Source organism: Callorhinchus milii, unplaced genomic scaffold, assembly GCF_018977255.1.
Source record: "Callorhinchus milii isolate IMCB2004 unplaced genomic scaffold, IMCB_Cmil_1.0 Scaffold24, whole genome shotgun sequence".
In the NCBI taxonomy this organism is placed as follows: domain Eukaryota; kingdom Metazoa; phylum Chordata; class Chondrichthyes; order Chimaeriformes; family Callorhinchidae; genus Callorhinchus; species Callorhinchus milii.
The window spans coordinates 3057623-3074881 of NW_024704765.1; the positions used below are offsets into that span (position 1 = coordinate 3057623).

The following is a 17259-nucleotide window of genomic DNA, read 5'->3' on the forward strand; positions in this document are numbered from 1 at the left end:
AAGAGACGCTGGTTCGTAGCGGAAAGCGATTGAATCCGTGAGAGAAAGCAAAGCGACAGTGTCACTGTCAGTGTTCGCCTGCTTTAGAGATTTTACGCCTCTTTGAAGGATGGGGAACGACACAGGAAAAGCTTCACAAGTTTTTCTTCTGCTGAGCCTGATGCTGCTACAAGTGAACTCCATGCAAACAGGTACGCAGACCCATAGAACGCTAGCGCTCAAGTCCATTCAGCCCTTCGTGTCTGTACTGGCTTATTTGAAAGTGAACTATCATAGTTACCGGATGCTTTGCAATGTTTTCATGTTGAGAGACCATTGGTTCGCACCTTTGCTCTTTTGGGTGCAATTAATTCTCATTCTTTCCTGTTCTCCCTGAATCCTAACTTGAACACATATTTAATAATAATAATCCTTGCATTTGATGCAGCACCTTTTCGCATCTTCGAGACGTCTCAAGTGCTTCACAGAATATTCCGTAAAGTGAATTGATTGTATATTTTGTGGGTGAAAGACGACATTCCATTGCGTAAAGCAGTGTCCCACAAACAGTCGTGGATTGAGTGACCAATTGTGTTTGTATAAAGCATAATTTTATGCAACAAAATGTTTGATTTGCCGCATGATAAGCTGATTAACACAGTTGTGTCCTCTTCAAGCAAGGAAAGAGTTCTTTCTGGAAAGAGTTTAATACAAATAGAACTATCCGAACAGATGATTATTTGGTTACTGTTTGTCACTGACTTTTGCCTCTTGTAACTACTGTAACGTCGACTTTTCAGGTCATGTTTTGTTGCTGTCGTGGGCACACAGCCACTCCGGGCATCTGCTGTAATGAATTGTGGTGTTTGTGTGAGAAATAAAATCAGTAAACATCACCTAAATGACAAATTTTAGATGTTTTATTTTCAAAGCCCTCTCCAACCAGACTCAGCGAGACCAGGAACAATAGGGGATGAGCAAAATCCCACCAGTCAAATCAGATTTAAACATTCTTTGGAATGTCCCAACTAGACTCCATTCAGCCCCTGGAAACGCCAAACTAATAAACCCTGAGAGACAATAAGTCCCTGTGCTCACCAAGTCTCCTCCCAGCATAGGTAATGTCAGAAGCTGACAGTTACCAGCAAACCCGAATTAAGTTTTATCGGAGTCTGCTCAGCGGAATACAAGAAACAAAGGCTCACTTTCTCAATTGTGAAGGAAAATATCTGCAATTCCCCCACAAAATATACAGATCAATTCACTTGCCAGCATATTCTGTGAAGGGCTTTGAGACATCTTAATGACATGATAAGGCGTTATATCAAATGCAACGATTATTATTATTGCTCAGAGCTCGATTGCTAGTACTTTTGTCTCTGGGACCGAAGATTGTGGGCTCAAACCCCATGTCAGAGAAGATACCATAGTTCATAGCCTAGGCTGACACTCCAGCGCTGCACTGAAGGAATGCTGCATTGTATAAGGTGCTGAAGTAAAACTAAGTCCAAGTTTTTAACATTCACCTGAAGTGATTATCAGTGACGTACTTTTTCATAAATATTCTACGTCTTTGTTATTCTTGAGCAATCGGGAGTAATGGCACGGGTTAATGGTTAATGGGGAGGTTAGAAGAAATGTTTTCACTCTCTTGCCATAACTGCGTGTGGGACATCACTTTACGTAAATTGGCTGCTGCGTTCGCCTACACATACACAGTCACTACACTTTACAGTAAAACCCTATGAAGCGCTTTGTGATGCCTCAACGACATAATAAGAAGCAATATCAAATGCAAGGATTATTATTTATTATTTCTGTTAAGTCTGAGCCTCTACAGTCACTTAATAATCCTTGCATTTGATATACCGCCTTTTACATAGGGAAAATGTCTCAACAGACAGGATAGTGGAAGAACAGGGGAACGAGATGACATTGGATTAGACGCACCAATGGATGAGATGAGCCGAATGGCCGCTCTCCTATTGCATTCTTTGTGAATTTTTGATGCCCTCCTAGTGCAACCTTCTCACTTAGCAAACAAGAGCGAAACGAAACCCTTCTTTAAAATAATCTCGATCACCTTCCTTATGGCTTCTTAAAACTCTGCAGTAAAAGATAAACTCATAGGATACGTGTTTCTGGGACACTACCCTGCGTGAGGGGCGCTATATAAATGTAAGTTGCTGTTGTGTTTCCTACAACCTGTGTTTCATGCGTCTACGAAGGATGTGACCAAGAAGAGTTTCTCTCCTGGTATCCTGGCCAACAATTCCCCCCAGATAAAATTGGTCACTCACTTCATGGCTGTTTGTGGGACAGTGCTGTGGTAGAAATTGCCTGTCGCGTTCTCCTATAAAACACACAGTCTCTGCACTTCATAACAATAACAACTTGCATTTATACAACACCCTTCACATGCAGCAGTGACTATGTATAATTTACAGTATATCTCGGGAAACCCTTTGAGACTTCCTCCCGACATGACATTATTATTGATGAATTATTAATTATTAATATGATGAATAATTAATCGCATTAACATGCATGAATAAAATGTTTCCAGACTTCAGCTTTCTCAGGCTGCCTGAATTGTGTTTACACACATGTAACTCAATTATACAATGATTGTGTTTCTTATTGTTTCAAGTCAACCTGGTGGATTTATGTGGGCAGAACATCAAAGGAGATGGAATGATTGTCAACTCGCACGGTGAATCTCGCAAGTATTATTTTGTGACGGTGAGGACTGACTGCCTTGTCACCATGCAGGCAGCGAGGCTGAAGGACAAAGTTCAGTTCCACTTCCGATTCTTCCTGGTCTACAGCCTCCTGAGAGAGTCCTCCATCCACTATCCCACCACCGCGTCCGAGATACTTCATCACAACACCACAGGAGCCTTCGTCCCACAAAACACCAGCAAGCTGGGGCTGTACTCCCCCTGGGAGGAGACTGGCGACCCATGCAATGCTGGATCCTATGTGCAATTTTATGATGGGAAAGATAAGAATTCGCCTCCCATTGGCTCTCCGTTATGTGGAAAAAGTATCCCCAGACCAATTTATTCAACTGGGAGCCATCTCTCTCTGAGGCTGGTCACCAGAGGCCAGCAGCCAAGAGTAGACTTTGTTGGGGATTTCACCTCCTACAGAATAGGTGAGCAGTATTTTAGTCCATTTGAACGTGGAAATGCATTGACATCAACAATATCAGTAATATAAATTATATCAATGGCAAGCCATGCAGTTTTAACTGGTTAGACTCCAGCTGTTACCCCAACACACACACTGGGGTCCTCAAGTCTTGGCTCTTACCAACCTGGACCTAATACTGTCTGGAATTAGGTAAACAGGATGCTTAGGTAACCAGGGAGAAAGAGAGAGAGAGAGTGCGCATTCCACAACTATCTATCTCTGGGATTTCCATGTGTAGGCGGGAAGCATGTAATTCTCAGTTTGGTTTGGATACTCTTAAGCACAGAGATCGGTTTCCACATGTGTCAGTCACCCACCAAATAAACCACATCAACATCAGGCTTTCTGTGTTGCATTCACTGCGACTCTGATACCCTCCGACAGCAGCCTGTTCACTTTGCAAACAAAATGAAACAAAACCCTTTTCTTTAAAACAATCTCTGACATACCACACCATCCTTCAAGTGTTCCTTAAAACTCTTCAATAAAATATAAACTTGTGATATTTCAAGTTAGATGCAGGGTAAGGTGATGGGTTACAGAAGGAGTCTTGTTTTTATAAATGAAACTTTTGGTAACATCAATTGGTGAGGAGGTTTGAGGCTTAGGCCTTAAACTAATGATCATAGAGATATATCCTTAAATCTAGGCATAATTCTTTGCTTCGGTATTAATAAGTTATTCATATATGGGGTCACACTGTAACTTCAGTGACCCTCTCCTACCACATTGGGACGTCCTCCTGACGTGAAAAGCGCTATATCAAATGCAAGGATTATTATTATTATTATTATTTCATCTATTCCCTCTGACACGTAACTAAAACTAGTAATAAAAATCCTTGGATATGATACAGCATCTTAACGTGTCGTTGAGACGTCTCAAAATGCTTTGCGGGATTTACCGTAAAGTGTAGTGACTGTGTATTTTGTGGGTCTCAACTGACCTATTGATAAGCAATCTTTTTGTCATCGTGCGAGAACTCAGCCCTAAACAGCACAAACTGCAGAGTGCACAAACTCCCGTGTTTTGAGATGCCCTCCTGACACGAAAGACGTTGTATAAATATATATTGTCCTGTATGTATTGGCTCTAGACCTGCTAAGTGTGGAGTATCTTGTACTTTCCTACAGGTTTCAACTCCTCAGAATGCCGTGCAGAATCTTACTTTCAGTGCCAGAACGGAAAATGTATCCCCTCGAGTCTGGTCTGCGATTCCAAAGCGATCGACAACTGTGAAGATGGAAGTGATCAGTCCAGTCTCTCTCCAGCAAACTGCAAAGGTTGGTGAAGACTAACTCCTGTTGAGAGCATTGGGTTACCAGCGATGAGGAGGTTTCAATTCTGAGACTTGAGGAGATAGGGATTTATTTCACCATAATAATAATTCCTGCACTTGTTGTAGCACCTTATCATGCTGCCGAAATGTCTCAAAGGACATTGTATTGTAGAGTGTAGTGAGTTGCGTATTTTGTCGGCAAAGATACACACGCAGTCACTATACTTCACAGTAAAATCCTGTGAAACACTTCAAGATGTGAAAGATGCTGTATCAAATGCAAGGATTATTCTTATGCCATGTCTATTATTATACCTATTGTTTGGAAGTTGTACGACAGTAAAATGTAGGATTGACCTTTTAGTTACAGAAGGGAATAAATGGAAATAAGTGCTCAGATTTGTGATATTTCCAATGAAACTGTAAATTCTGTCACTCAAAAAAGCACGAGTGATCTGTTTGCTCAAGCTCATCCCAGGCAGCAGAAAGCAGTCATTTCTCCATGAACAATAATGTGTGTCAGGATAGGAAGCAAAACACCTTCATTATAAACACCATCACTATATCCCCAACCCAGGTGTGTGAAATCTTGAGGTTCTGGGTCTGAATGATACATTCTTAGATATTAAATATGGAGTATAAAAGTGAAGAAGAAATGTTCAATTTGAATAAAACTTTGCTTAGACCATATTTGGAGGAGTGTGTCCAACTCCATTTCCGAATTAAAAGGAACTACTTCATGCACAGAGTGGTGAGATTGTCCTGTAGCTCAGTGATTAAAGCTCTCTACTCACAAGCGAGAGACCTGGGTTGGATTCCCGGCAGATCGAAACCTTGGGCAAGTTTGTTCACTCTACACGCCTAATTCCTCAAGAAAAAATAAAAATGAAATAAAAATAAAATTGGTCACTTCAATCCATGACTGTTTGTGGGACGCTGCTGTGTACAATTGATTGCCGCGTTTCGTCCACAAAATACACAGTCAATTCATCTTACAGTCTGTTCTGTGAAGCGCTTTGAGACGTCTCAAAGATGTGAAAAGCGCTATATCAAATGCAAGGATTATTATTATTAATGTAGAACTCACTTCCTGAAGTAGTGGTTGAAGCAGGTAGTTTAGATGCACGTGGAGTCCTGTAGTACAGTGTTTCGAACACTCACCTTGCAAGCGAGAGAGTCTGGGTTTGATTCCCGGGCAGGGCGATACCTTAGGCAAGTTTCCTCACTCCACACGTCTGTTTACCGAGCAGTAAGTAGGAATCAGATTGGTAGTTGAGTGGCGGATCACTTTCCCGGAGGTAATAATCCCTTCAAAAAAAATTGTTTTAATAAAAAATAATAATTTAGTCACTCAATCCATGACTGACTGTGGGACGCTGCTGTGCGCAATTGGCTGCTGCATTTCGCCCACAAAATATACAGTCAATTCTCTTTACAGTAATGAAGCACTTTAAGACGTCTCAATGATGTGATAAGGCACTATATCTAAAGCAATATTATTATTCAGGAGGAAGCTGGACCTTCAGATTAGGCAGATGGGAATAGTAGGGAACAGGAGACATAAGGAGTGAGACTCAGGTGGAGCATAAACACCAGAAGAGACTGGTTGACCCTATAGCCTGTTTCCGTGCTGTACAGTTTTGTGTAAATCTGTGTAAATATATGTGAAAAATTCTACAACTCTTCATTGTTCATGTTTCACTACTGAGCGTCCACTTAAAATGTGGTTCGGGTTACTGGCGGAGGGATGTAGGGACGGGGTGTACTGGCCATATGTAATTTGTGTTGTGAGAGACACAGAGAAAAGATTGAAACTTCATTGATGTTGAACCTCAGCGGGGGCTTTTTTCACTGGTCATGAACAAGTAGATATTTGTCAGTTCAGAGTATTAAGGGATGGGGGGCAAGGGAGGGTAACTGGACTTGAGATACAGATCAGCCATGATCTTATAGAAGGGAGGCTGGAGGGGCTGAATGGCCTCCTCCTGTTGTGCAGCGCCTTGGGACGTCCTCCTGACGTGAAAGGCGCTTTATAAATGGAATCTTGTTGTTGTTGTTGTTGTTCTATGGCATGCTTCGCAGCACCCTCTGGTGGAAGGCACCGGAGGATTATACAGTGGGAGGGAGAAAAGGTTATGTTAAAATTGTGAAACCATGAAATGCCTGAAATTAGGAGTCAGATATTTCATGAAAAAGTGATAATGTCATCATATTCATAACCTGGTCTTGACACCTGTTAGCATTATCAACAAATCAATATCTGACACTCATCGTGAACTGGAGTGAGGTTTGGTCACGGTTTAGCTCAGGGATGATTTGGACTGTAAATTGGGAACCATTATCAATCTGAATAAAATCTTTCAAAAATCACTGTGTACTGGAGAGGTGCCGGGGGCCTGAAGAAAGGCAGATGTTACTCCTATTTTTAAGAAAGACATGAAAAGTGACCCAGGAAACTACAGAACAGTAAGTTTGACATCCATTGTGGGTAAAAAATTGTGGAGAATCTTATAAAGGATAAAATCATAGAGCATCTGGACAGAAATAAAATCATAAATTATAGCTAATATGGGTTCATGAAGGGGAGGTCTTGCCAGTCTAATTTACTATTTTTCTTGGACAGTGTGACAAGGGAGCTTGATATGGGTAAGGCTGTGGATGTTGTATATCTGGGGTTCAGTAAGGCCTTTGATACGTTTCCTCTTGAGAGGCTGATACTGAAAGTAAAGAAAGTGGGAATCAGTGGAGGTGTATTACAATGAATACGCAATTGGTTGACCGGAAGAACCCAAAGGGTGGTGGTACAGGGAATGTCATCAGACTGGGAAAACGTTACCACAAGGGTCTGTTTTGGGACCTCTTTTGTTTAATATTTTTACAAATGATCTGGAGCTGGGAGTCGCCAGCACAGTGGCTAAGTTTGCAGATGACTCCAAGCTAATGAAGCTGAACAAGATGGGTTACAGGAGGATTTGAACTTACTTGGAAATTGGGCAGATCGGTGGCAGATGAAATTCATTGTGGAGAAATGTAAAGTACTTCAAGGGGACAAAAAATCCTGGAAGAGACTATTATTTGAATGGAACGAAAATAATATGTATGGAAAATGGAAAGGATCTGGGGGCCTGATTTATAATAAATTGAAGCTCTTTCAACAATGCTCTCTGTCAGTGAGTAAAGCAAACCAGATGTTGGGATGTATCAAAAGATGAATAGCAGCTGAAATAGTGGGATAACCCTGCCACTGTATATATCATCATTGAGACCACACTTAGAGACTGTGTACAGTTCTGGTCACTGCAGTACAAAATGGATATTGGAGAAATCGAGAAGATACAGAGGAGGGCAACCAAAATGATTGAGGGAATGGAAGGATTGGGCTATGAGGAGCCACTAAGTAAATCGGGCATATTCACGCTGGAAAAGAGAAGATTGAGAGGCGACATGATTGCTGTCTTTAAGATTCAAAAGGGGCAAAACAGTATAGATCATGACCGGCTGTTTCAACTTGTCCAGAATAGTAAAACCAGAGGCCACGGCCTGCGATTGAAGGGGGAAATTCAGAATGAATCTTTGCAAACACTACGTCAGTGAGCGAATAGTGAACCTGTGGAACAGGCTCCCGAGGGAGACGGTTGAAACAGGAAATGTTGATTCTTTCAACACAGATTAGATAGTTTTCTTTTAGGAAATCACATTATGGGATACAGACGCAGGGAGTTTGGGACATATGTGTAAGCGACCGCCAGGAAGGTGGAAGGCAAACTAGATGGACCTTGGCCTTTTTTTATCTAGCATTTCTTACGTTCTTATAATAATAATAATAATCCTTGCATTTGTTATAGCGCTTTTCACGTCTTCTAAACGTCTCAAAGCGCTTCACAGAATACGCTGTAAATGAATTGACTGTATATTTATGGGCAAAACACGGCAGCCAATTGCGCACAGCAACGTCGCACAAACAGTCGTGGATTGAGTGACCAATTTATTATTGTTTTTAATTTTTTTTTTGAGGGATTATTATCTACCAATCGCCTAACAAATAGTAAATGCGACTGACAGCTTGTAAATATGATTATTCTGTTATTTCCAAGTGGCTGTGGCTCTCATTGTTATATCTGTTTTTTCCTTCCAGCTCATGTCTCCACTTCAGCGACTCAGGCCGGCAGCACCAGCTCGGTGTTGCCAAACATCTCGACGTCCCCTCCTAACAACCTCACAGCCGTGTGCGAAATACACAACAAGCAAACACCGGCAGAGCCTGGCACGGCTCCCCGGGCAGATTCTGTCAGAGGTGCTTTGATTATTGCTCAAGTTTTTTTGGTCAGCCGGGTGTCTGGCACATGCGGAAACCCATCACCGTCGCTTGAGAGCATCCAAACCAAACTGAGAATTCCATGCATCCCATCCACACGTGGAAATCCCAGAGATAGATTGTTGGGATGGAATGCACTCACTCTCTCTCCTCTATCACCCTGGAGAGATGCATCCTGTTTACCTAATTCCAGAAAGTATTAGGCGAAGGTTGGCAAGAGCCAAGACTTGAGGACCCCCACGGGTACGTTGGGGTAACTGCTGGAGTCTAACCAGCTAAAACCATATAGTTTGCCATTGAGAGCTCTGTCTGGCAAGCTTTCCCACTAATCATCCAGCTAGGACCACCCTGCCCATTAGTTAGGGCTTTGGCTGCAGGGTTAACAGGAATTGAGTGGGATGACTCGCTGCCCACTGGTCGGTCGGCCCATCCCGGTCCTGCTAAGCTAGGCTGGGCTGCCATCAGCAGTGAGTGCCCTGGAATACTGTAGACCCGCCAGGCTCAAGAACCGGCCCGACACAGAGGGTTGCATCGATTCCAACACTCCATTGCCAAGCATGTCACCTTGGAGCCAGTTCAGCTCCGAGGAGACTCCGCTTAAAGTTACCATCTCCTGGTTTCTCACCTTTGGTAAACATTTCGCCCACAAAATATAGAGTCAATTCACTTTACAGATTATTCGACGTGATAAGGTGTGGCGTCCTGTAGCCCAGTGGTTAGAGCACTCGCCTCACAAGCGAGAAACCTGATTCGATTCCCCGGGCAGAGAAAAATGTTGGGTGAGTTTCCTTTCTCCACACGCCTCTGTTGACCGAGTAGTGAGTAGGAACCCGGTTGTTGGGCAATTGGCAGATTGCTTTCTGGGAGTAATAATTCTTTCAAAAAAAAATACTTGGTCACTCAATCCATGACTGTTTGTGGGACGCTGCTGTGCGCAATTGGCTGCCGTGTTTCGCCCACAAAATATACAGTCAATTCATTTTACAGTATATTCTGTGAAGTGCTTTGAGACGTCTCGAAGACACGATAAGGCACTATATCAAATGCAAGGATTATTATTATTTCCATGGTGCTGCAGTTGGTTGCACTGTTGCCTCAGAGTCAGAAATTCCTGCTGTAACTTGGGCTCACAGCCTAGGTTGACCTCCAATATAGCGCTGCATTGTCCTGGGTGCGTCCTTCGGATGAGACGTTAATTCAAGAAAAGAAAAGGGAGCTTCTCTCTCCTCATGTCCTGGCCAACAATCTCCTTAAAGGAATCGGTCTTTCCCTTCATGGCTATTCGTTTGACGCTGCGTGTTGCAAATTGGCTCTGCTGCGTTCACCTTCAATCGCTGTTGTACAGTAAATCCCTTGAGATGTTTTGATGACATGACCAGGTGCTGGAATGTTATCGAGCAATTGAGTGACGTGGACTGTCCACCAGAGAGTGCTGTGGAACAAGCCATGACCTGCTGTGAATTAACATTAATGAAGGTCTCAATCTGCACAAATCTGGGAACATTTGGGAGAATTGCTCAGTGTGTTTTGCAGATGAACACCATGTGGGGAATCTTGTGATGTTGTGAGATAGTGCGACGCTCTGAATGGGAAGGTGTTAAACATGGGCCCTCTGGAAAAATGGAGTCCCATAGGGTAGTGGGTTGGAGCACTCACCTCGCAAGCCAGAGGACCCGGGTTCGTTTCCCGGGCGGGGCAATATCTTAGGCAAGTTTCCTTACTCCACGTTCCTGGTTAGCAGTAAGTAGGAACCCAGTTGTTAGTGGATTAGCGGATCGCTTTCCGGGGGTAACAATCCCTCAAAAGAACTGATCACTCAATCCACCTGGGACACTGCTGTGTGCAACTAGCTGCTGCATTTTGCACACAAAATACAGTCACTACACTTTACAGTCTTGAGATGCATTACTGACTTGATAAGGCGCTTTATTAAATGCGAGGATTATTATTATTGTTATTATTATTATTGTGGGAGCTGAAGCGTTTTCTTGAGATTGGGAAATGTTTGATCTTGATGTCCTTTCTGGCTTTGCTTGCAGACACCTCGTACGTCTCGTGGCTGGTGCTTTACGTGGTGCTGGGAGCGCTCGGCGGGGCTGCGCTCCTCTTCTGGTGCTGCTGGTCACCGGGCTGCTGCATCTGGAGACTCAGTGTCTGCAGGTTCCTCCCGTGCTGCAACTCCTTCTGTGCCTCCTGCCAACTCTGTACCCGCAGCTGCTCCCAGAAGGACAGTAGGTGCCTGGCCAAGGTCACACCACAAAACACAGTCACTGTTCACATGTAACTACCACAGACACACGCGCGCGCGCACACACACGCACACACACACACTCCAAGTAACGAACGTTAATTGTACAAGAGCTTCCACATCCCAACCTTACATTCAGTCCTGTAGCGCAGTGGTTAGCACCTCGCCTCGCGAGGGAGAGGACCCGGGTTCGATTCCCGGGTGAGGCGAAACCTTAGGCAGGGGACCGGGGTGAGCAGAGAATGGATGGAGCAGATTTCATGAGGTCCTTGGAAGGCCCCTGGTCTGGCCTCTCACTGGGGGTGTTTCCCAGGAGCAGGATGTCTTGATGGTTTCCCCTTCTTATCCCTGCGAAAGGCTACTGCCAATATAGCTTCCCACGCAGGGCCTGCAAACTCAACACAGAGGGAACTGAACCAGCGAGATCCATCCTCGGGGGCTGCTCCGACAGTAAAACATTCCTACAAGAATGTTTGCACACTGTTGACCCTTGTAATTCGCAGTTAACACAACTCACATAGTTAAGAAATATACGATTTGCCTTCCTCTGAGAGGGATGTTTCAATTTGTCCAGCAGTCAGTCTGACTGTCAGGTTAATGAAGTTCTTTCAACTGCGAGCCAATTAATTTAGCTAACAGGCTGTATGGGATTGACCTCTTACCTTTAGCCCAGTCGCCGGTCGAACCACAGCAATTTACAGCACAGAAGTCCATCGAGTCTGTGCTGTTTATTTTAAAAGAGCATTTATCTGTCCTTTCACTGCACCCAATTGAAATGCTGACTGCAGCAGGTTCAATTACACTACTGATCTGTGTAAGACAGCTGTCAAAAATCCAAATTTATTGCAAATTTATTTTTAGACGCTCAAGTTTAATTCTCCAGCTCAGTGACTATGAACCACAAACTTTTGTTACGCGAAATAGAAACATGTCGTCCGTCCAGAACAACTGTCTTTCTATCTCAGAGACACAGGGTCAGAAACGCTGCCCAGCGTGCAGATCGTTATAATAATAATAATCCTTGCATTTGATATATATCGCCGTATCATGTCTTCGAGACGTCTCAAAGCGCTTCACGGGATACAGTGTAAAGTGAATTGACTGTATAATTTGTGGGCAAAACTCAGCAGCCAATTAACCACAGGAGCGTCCCACAAACAGTCGTGGATTGAGTGACCGACTTGCTATTTTTTGAAGGAAATATTACCCGCAGGAAAGCGATCTGCCAATCGACTACCAACCAGGTTCCTACTTACTGCTGGGTAAACAGAGGCGTATGGAGTAAGGAAACTTGCCTAAGGTTTTGCCCTGCCCGGGAATCGAACCCAGATCCTCTCGCTTGCGAGGCGAGTTCTCTAACCACTGAGCTACAGGACTATATAAATGCGAGTTATTGTTGATTTTCCTCTCGGCCCCACCCAGTCAGCTGTGGGGTACCCAAAGGCTCCATCGTCGGCCCCCTACTTTTCCTCATCAACATGTTCCTCCTCGGCAATGTCATCCGCAGACATGGGGTGAACTTCCACATGTAATAATAATAATAATAATCCTTGCATTTGATATAGCGCTTTTCACATCTTCCAGACGTCCCAAAGTGCTTCACAGAATATACTGTAAAGTGAATTGACTGTATATTTGTGGGCGAACACGGCAGCCAATTGCGCACAGCAGCGTCCCACAAACAGTCATGGATTGAAAATGACCAATTTATTATTGTTTTGTTTTTTGGAGGGATTATTATTAGTAAGCGGATGACACACAAATCTACTTTTCCTCCAGCTGCGACTCACAGTCCATTGATATCCTTCCTGTCAGCTTGTTTGATGGACATCATGACCTGGATAAGTGCAAATTTCCTGCAGCTGAATGTCGCTAAGACACAAGCCATAATCTTTGGCTCCTGTCAATGTCTTCTCTCCTGTGGGTCTGAACTCCTCAACCTCCCTGGCCTCTCCTTCAGACTTTCTGAACCCTCAGGCATCAGGTTGGATCCCCAGCTTTCCTTTCTATTCTAACATCCATTCCCTGACCAGAACTTTTTTCCATCACATTGTCCGCCTCGGTCCGTACCTCACAACTGACGCAGCTGAACCCCACGTCTAGACCTTTGTCACTTCCTGGATGGACAATCCTATCGCCCTCCTCACTGGTCTCCCCAGCTCCACCATACCATACACTAAACCCAATTAATTCAAAACACTGCTGGCCGGATACTCACCTGCACAAAACTCACCCCAGCCCTTGCCAGGCTCCACTGGCTCCCAATCACCGAACAGATTGATTTCAAGATCCTCTCACTCACTCTCAAATCATTTCATTCCCTCGCACCTCCCTACTTATCTGACCTGGTTACCCCCCACTCCATCACCCGCTGCCTCTGCCTTGCCCCCTCCCTCCCCAACTTCAAATCCCCCTAACGACCTTCCTTTTTGATCGTGCTTATGATCACCCCCCCGTTCCCTCTCCCCCTGGCTCGGGGTCAGACTCTGCCACTCTGAAGCACTCCGGGACGCTATCCCATGTGAAGGGCACTGTATAAATGCAAGTTGTTGTTGTTGAAAAATTGAATTAATTAGTTAATTGAATGTTTTTAATGGTGAACTCCTGCGTTCATTTTATTTCAATTGTCTATTGAATCACAGCGTATAATAATGTACAGTTCATCTTTCAGAAAAAAACTAGAAAAATTGGTTTGCAAGGATAATAGATAAGGATAACACAATAGAGAATATTCTAAAGATGCAAATTTCCAATGATAATACAATTGATAAAAAAAAGCATAAAACCCTTAAGACAACAGACTATTGACTGCAAGAATGTTCCTTACCAGCAAAAAGCCAATTTTTTGTATTAAGTGACTATTCCAACAAGCTTTCCAAATCCATATGGTACAAAATACTTCGGAAAAGTAAGCTTTGATTGTATTTATTTTGTTTCCCATGTAATTTGGGATTGTGATTTGAAGAGATATGTTTTACAATGCTGGTCTGTGATACACAATAAGTCTGTGATTTGGATCTTAGTGTAATTACTGTAAAACAAGAATGTTGAATGGATCAAAGTGAGTGCTGTAAATGTAATGGGCAGATTAAAAATGTGGACATTATATATTTTGTTGGTCAGCCTGGAGTCTGATATATGCAGAAACCCAGCACCAAACCTTGAGAGCTTCCAAACCAAACTTACAGAATTGCACACATCCCACCTACACATGGAAATTTCTGAGATATTTATTGAAATGGAATGTGCGCTCTCTCCCTCCTTGTCTAATTCTGGAAAGTATTAGACAAAGGTTTGCATGAGCCAAGGCATGGGGACCCCAGAGTGTGCATTGGGGTAACTCCTGGAGTTTAAGCAGCTGAAGCCACAACGTATCGTTGATATCCACATTTGGACCACCCGACTTGTAAGGGCTTTGACTTGTGGGGTTAACAGGAGCTGAGTAGGTGGACTTCCTGCCCCCAGCCATGAGTCTGTGCTGTTATTAGCAACGCTCTGGAATATTGTAGACCCATTTGGCTCAGGAACTGGACTAAAGACCATTACCATTATTATTAGACTGAAATCTAATATTCCGCTGCCAGTTCAATTCCATTAAAAAGCAAACGGAGTAAGGAGTAAGATCAGGATTTAGATCAACAACTCATGTTTTACAAGCCTTTCACATAAATGAAGCATCTCAGAGCACTTAATAGAATTAAATAAATTGAAATATATGATGGATATTTGGGGGATTAAGCACTCTGAAATTCTGCCCCATGTGAGGAGCGCTATATAAATACAAGTTGTTGTTTTGTAGCTGTTAGAGGTAGTTTGAGGGAATACAATTTAGGAACTGCCTCAATATGCTGCTTTCTCCAGCATTCCACTCTCTGGGCTCAGCTGTTTATCAGTGGACAAGTGCATTGGGAGCACAAATTCAGCTTAAAGGGTATGATGCCATTACAGAGAGCTGGCCACAAGCTGGGCATGACTGGGAGCTAAATATTCCAGGCTGTAAGATCTTTAGAAAGGACAGGGACATTAGGAAAGGAGGAGAAGCAGCAATACTGATAAAAGACACAATCCAGCAGTAGAAAGTATTTCAGTAACGGTGATCAGGCCGTGGAAACACTATGCATAGAATTAAGGAACAGCAAAGGAGACAAGGTGGGAGTTGTCTTTTGACCTCCAGATAGTAGTGATGTCGTGGGGGGATGTAATAAATGCAGAGATCAGGGAAGAATGTAACAAAAGCAATGTGGTTGTAATGGGAGATTTTCATTTTCATATAGACTGGGAGAAGCAGAATAGCTCCAGTAGGCAACGCAACAAATTTCCAGAATGTATTCAGGACAGTTTTCTGGAACAATATATTTTAGAACGGACTAGATTAGGCGAACTAGACTTGGTGATGAGTAACGAACCAGAATAGTTAACAATGTGAAGGTAAGGCAACATCTGGCAAATAGTGACCATAATTCACTCAAATAGACTTGTTTTTCCCACAAAATATTCAGTCAATTCACTTTACAGCATATTCTGTGAAATGCTTTAAGACGTGACGAGGCGCTATATATGAAATTAAAGCATTATTATAATGATATTGAATTTGATATAAGGTTTGAGAGGGAGAAGGGAGAGTCACAAACCACGATTTTAAATTTAAACAAGGCGAACTTAGAAGGGATGAGAAATAAATCAACTGCAGTAAACTGAGCTGAACTGTTAATGGATAAACCCACGGACATACAGTGGGAACCATTCAAAGAAGAATTTGGTACAATACAAAACCAGTCCATACCCCTAAACACAAAAGCTCCTCTTGTGGAGTTCATCGTCAACAAATGAGGTGAGTGGCAGCAACAAACTAAAAGAAAAGGTTTACACTACTGCAAGAAACCATGGAAATCCAGCGGCCTGGGAGACTTATAAGAAGCAACATATAAAGTAAGAAGAGGTGCAAAAAGGGAATATGAGAATAAATTTGCAAGGAATATCAAGGGCAACAGTAAAAGTTTTTATAAATCTATTAAAAGAAAGAGTGTAGTAAAGGGAAATGTGGGTCCATTAAAGACAGATGTAGGTGAGACTGTAATAATAATATTCCTTGCATTTGATATAGTGGCTGATCATGTCTTCAAGTCATCTCAAAGGGTTTCACAGAATATACTGTAAAGTAAATTGACTATATTTTATGGGCAAAACACAGCAGTCATTTGTGCACAGAAGTGTTCCACAAACAGTCGTTGACCATAAGGAAATGTCAGGCTTGTTGAATGAATACTTTGCTTCCGTTTTCACCACAGAGGAAAAGACAAAATAGCAGCGGTACAAGGAAACCTGAATATTAAAATGGATTTAATATAAATGAAAAATGGTAATGGGGAAAATAATGGGATTAAAGATAGACAAATCTCCAGGTCCTGATAGATTCCACCCCAGGGTGGAGGCAGAGAGATAGAGTTGGGTGTCATCCGTATTCATGTGAAAGTTCACTCCATGTGTGTGGATTATGTCATCGAGAGGGAGCGTGTACAAGTTGAAGAGGATAGAGCCCAGAGGAACGCTGCACAAGGCGATGTGTGACCTGGAGGAGGAACTGTTAGTGGAGACAAAGTGGAAACGGTGTGAGAGATAGGATCTGAGCCACTTAAGGAGAACTATAAAGGTTGAGGTGAGAGGAGAGGTAGTGGATGAGGATAGAGTGATCAAAGGTATCAAAGGCAGAAGAGAGGTCAAGGAGGACGAGGAAGCAGAGGGAGCCCTGGTCGCAGATGGACAGAATGTCATTTGTCACTTTGACCAGGGTGGGTTCTGTGCTGTGGGCGGCACGGAAACCCGATTGGAGGGGTTCATGAAGGGAGTGGCGGGAGAGGAAAAAGCGAAGCTGGGAAGCAACTCGTTCCAGGAACTTGGAAAGAAAAGGGAGGCTGGAGATGGGGTAGTAATGTGAGAGCAGGAATGAGCCAGGGAAGGTTTTTTGAGGATAGGAGTGATGACGGCTGTTCTCTGGGAAGTGCCAGTGAACAGGGAGAGGTTTATGATGTCTGTGAGTAGGGGGGCAAGGAGGTAGAGCTGGGAGCTAATGAGAGGGGTAGGGATAGGGTTGAGGGAGCAGGTGGTGGGTTTCATGTGGGTTATAATGGTTTGAGACAGGTGTGAAGAAGATGTGGAGGGAGGGATAAGTAAGGGCCGGAGTGTGAGGGGAGATGGGGAAGGGGTAGTGGTTGGGAGGGCAGAGGTGCCTGAGCAGATCCCCTT

General features: G+C 43.4%; 1 protein-coding gene across 1 annotated transcript; it reads left to right on the plus strand.

Annotated features, from left to right (window-relative positions):
- ldlrad2 (low density lipoprotein receptor class A domain containing 2) lies at positions 1-11063 on the plus strand. Its single transcript, XM_007897813.2, has 5 exons — positions 1-191; positions 2630-3136; positions 4308-4457; positions 8589-8747; positions 10808-11063. The coding sequence occupies exons 1-5, from the start codon at positions 110-112 to the stop codon at positions 11050-11052; spliced, it is 1143 nt and encodes a 380-aa protein (XP_007896004.1). The 5' UTR covers positions 1-109; the 3' UTR covers positions 11053-11063.
- Positions 11064-17259: the final 6196 nt, after the last annotated feature.

Excerpts from the sequence above, each read along its gene's own strand:
- ldlrad2 (XM_007897813.2), top strand. The coding sequence starts at position 110 with ATGGGGAACGACACAGGAAAAGCTTCACAAGTTTTTCTTCTGCTGAGC. Across the intron at positions 4,458-8,588 it reads CTCTCCAGCAAACTGCAAAG|CTCATGTCTCCACTTCAGCG; the intron begins GTTGGTGAAGAC and ends TTTTCCTTCCAG. Across the intron at positions 8,748-10,807 it reads CCGGGCAGATTCTGTCAGAG|ACACCTCGTACGTCTCGTGG; the intron begins GTGCTTTGATTA and ends CTTTGCTTGCAG.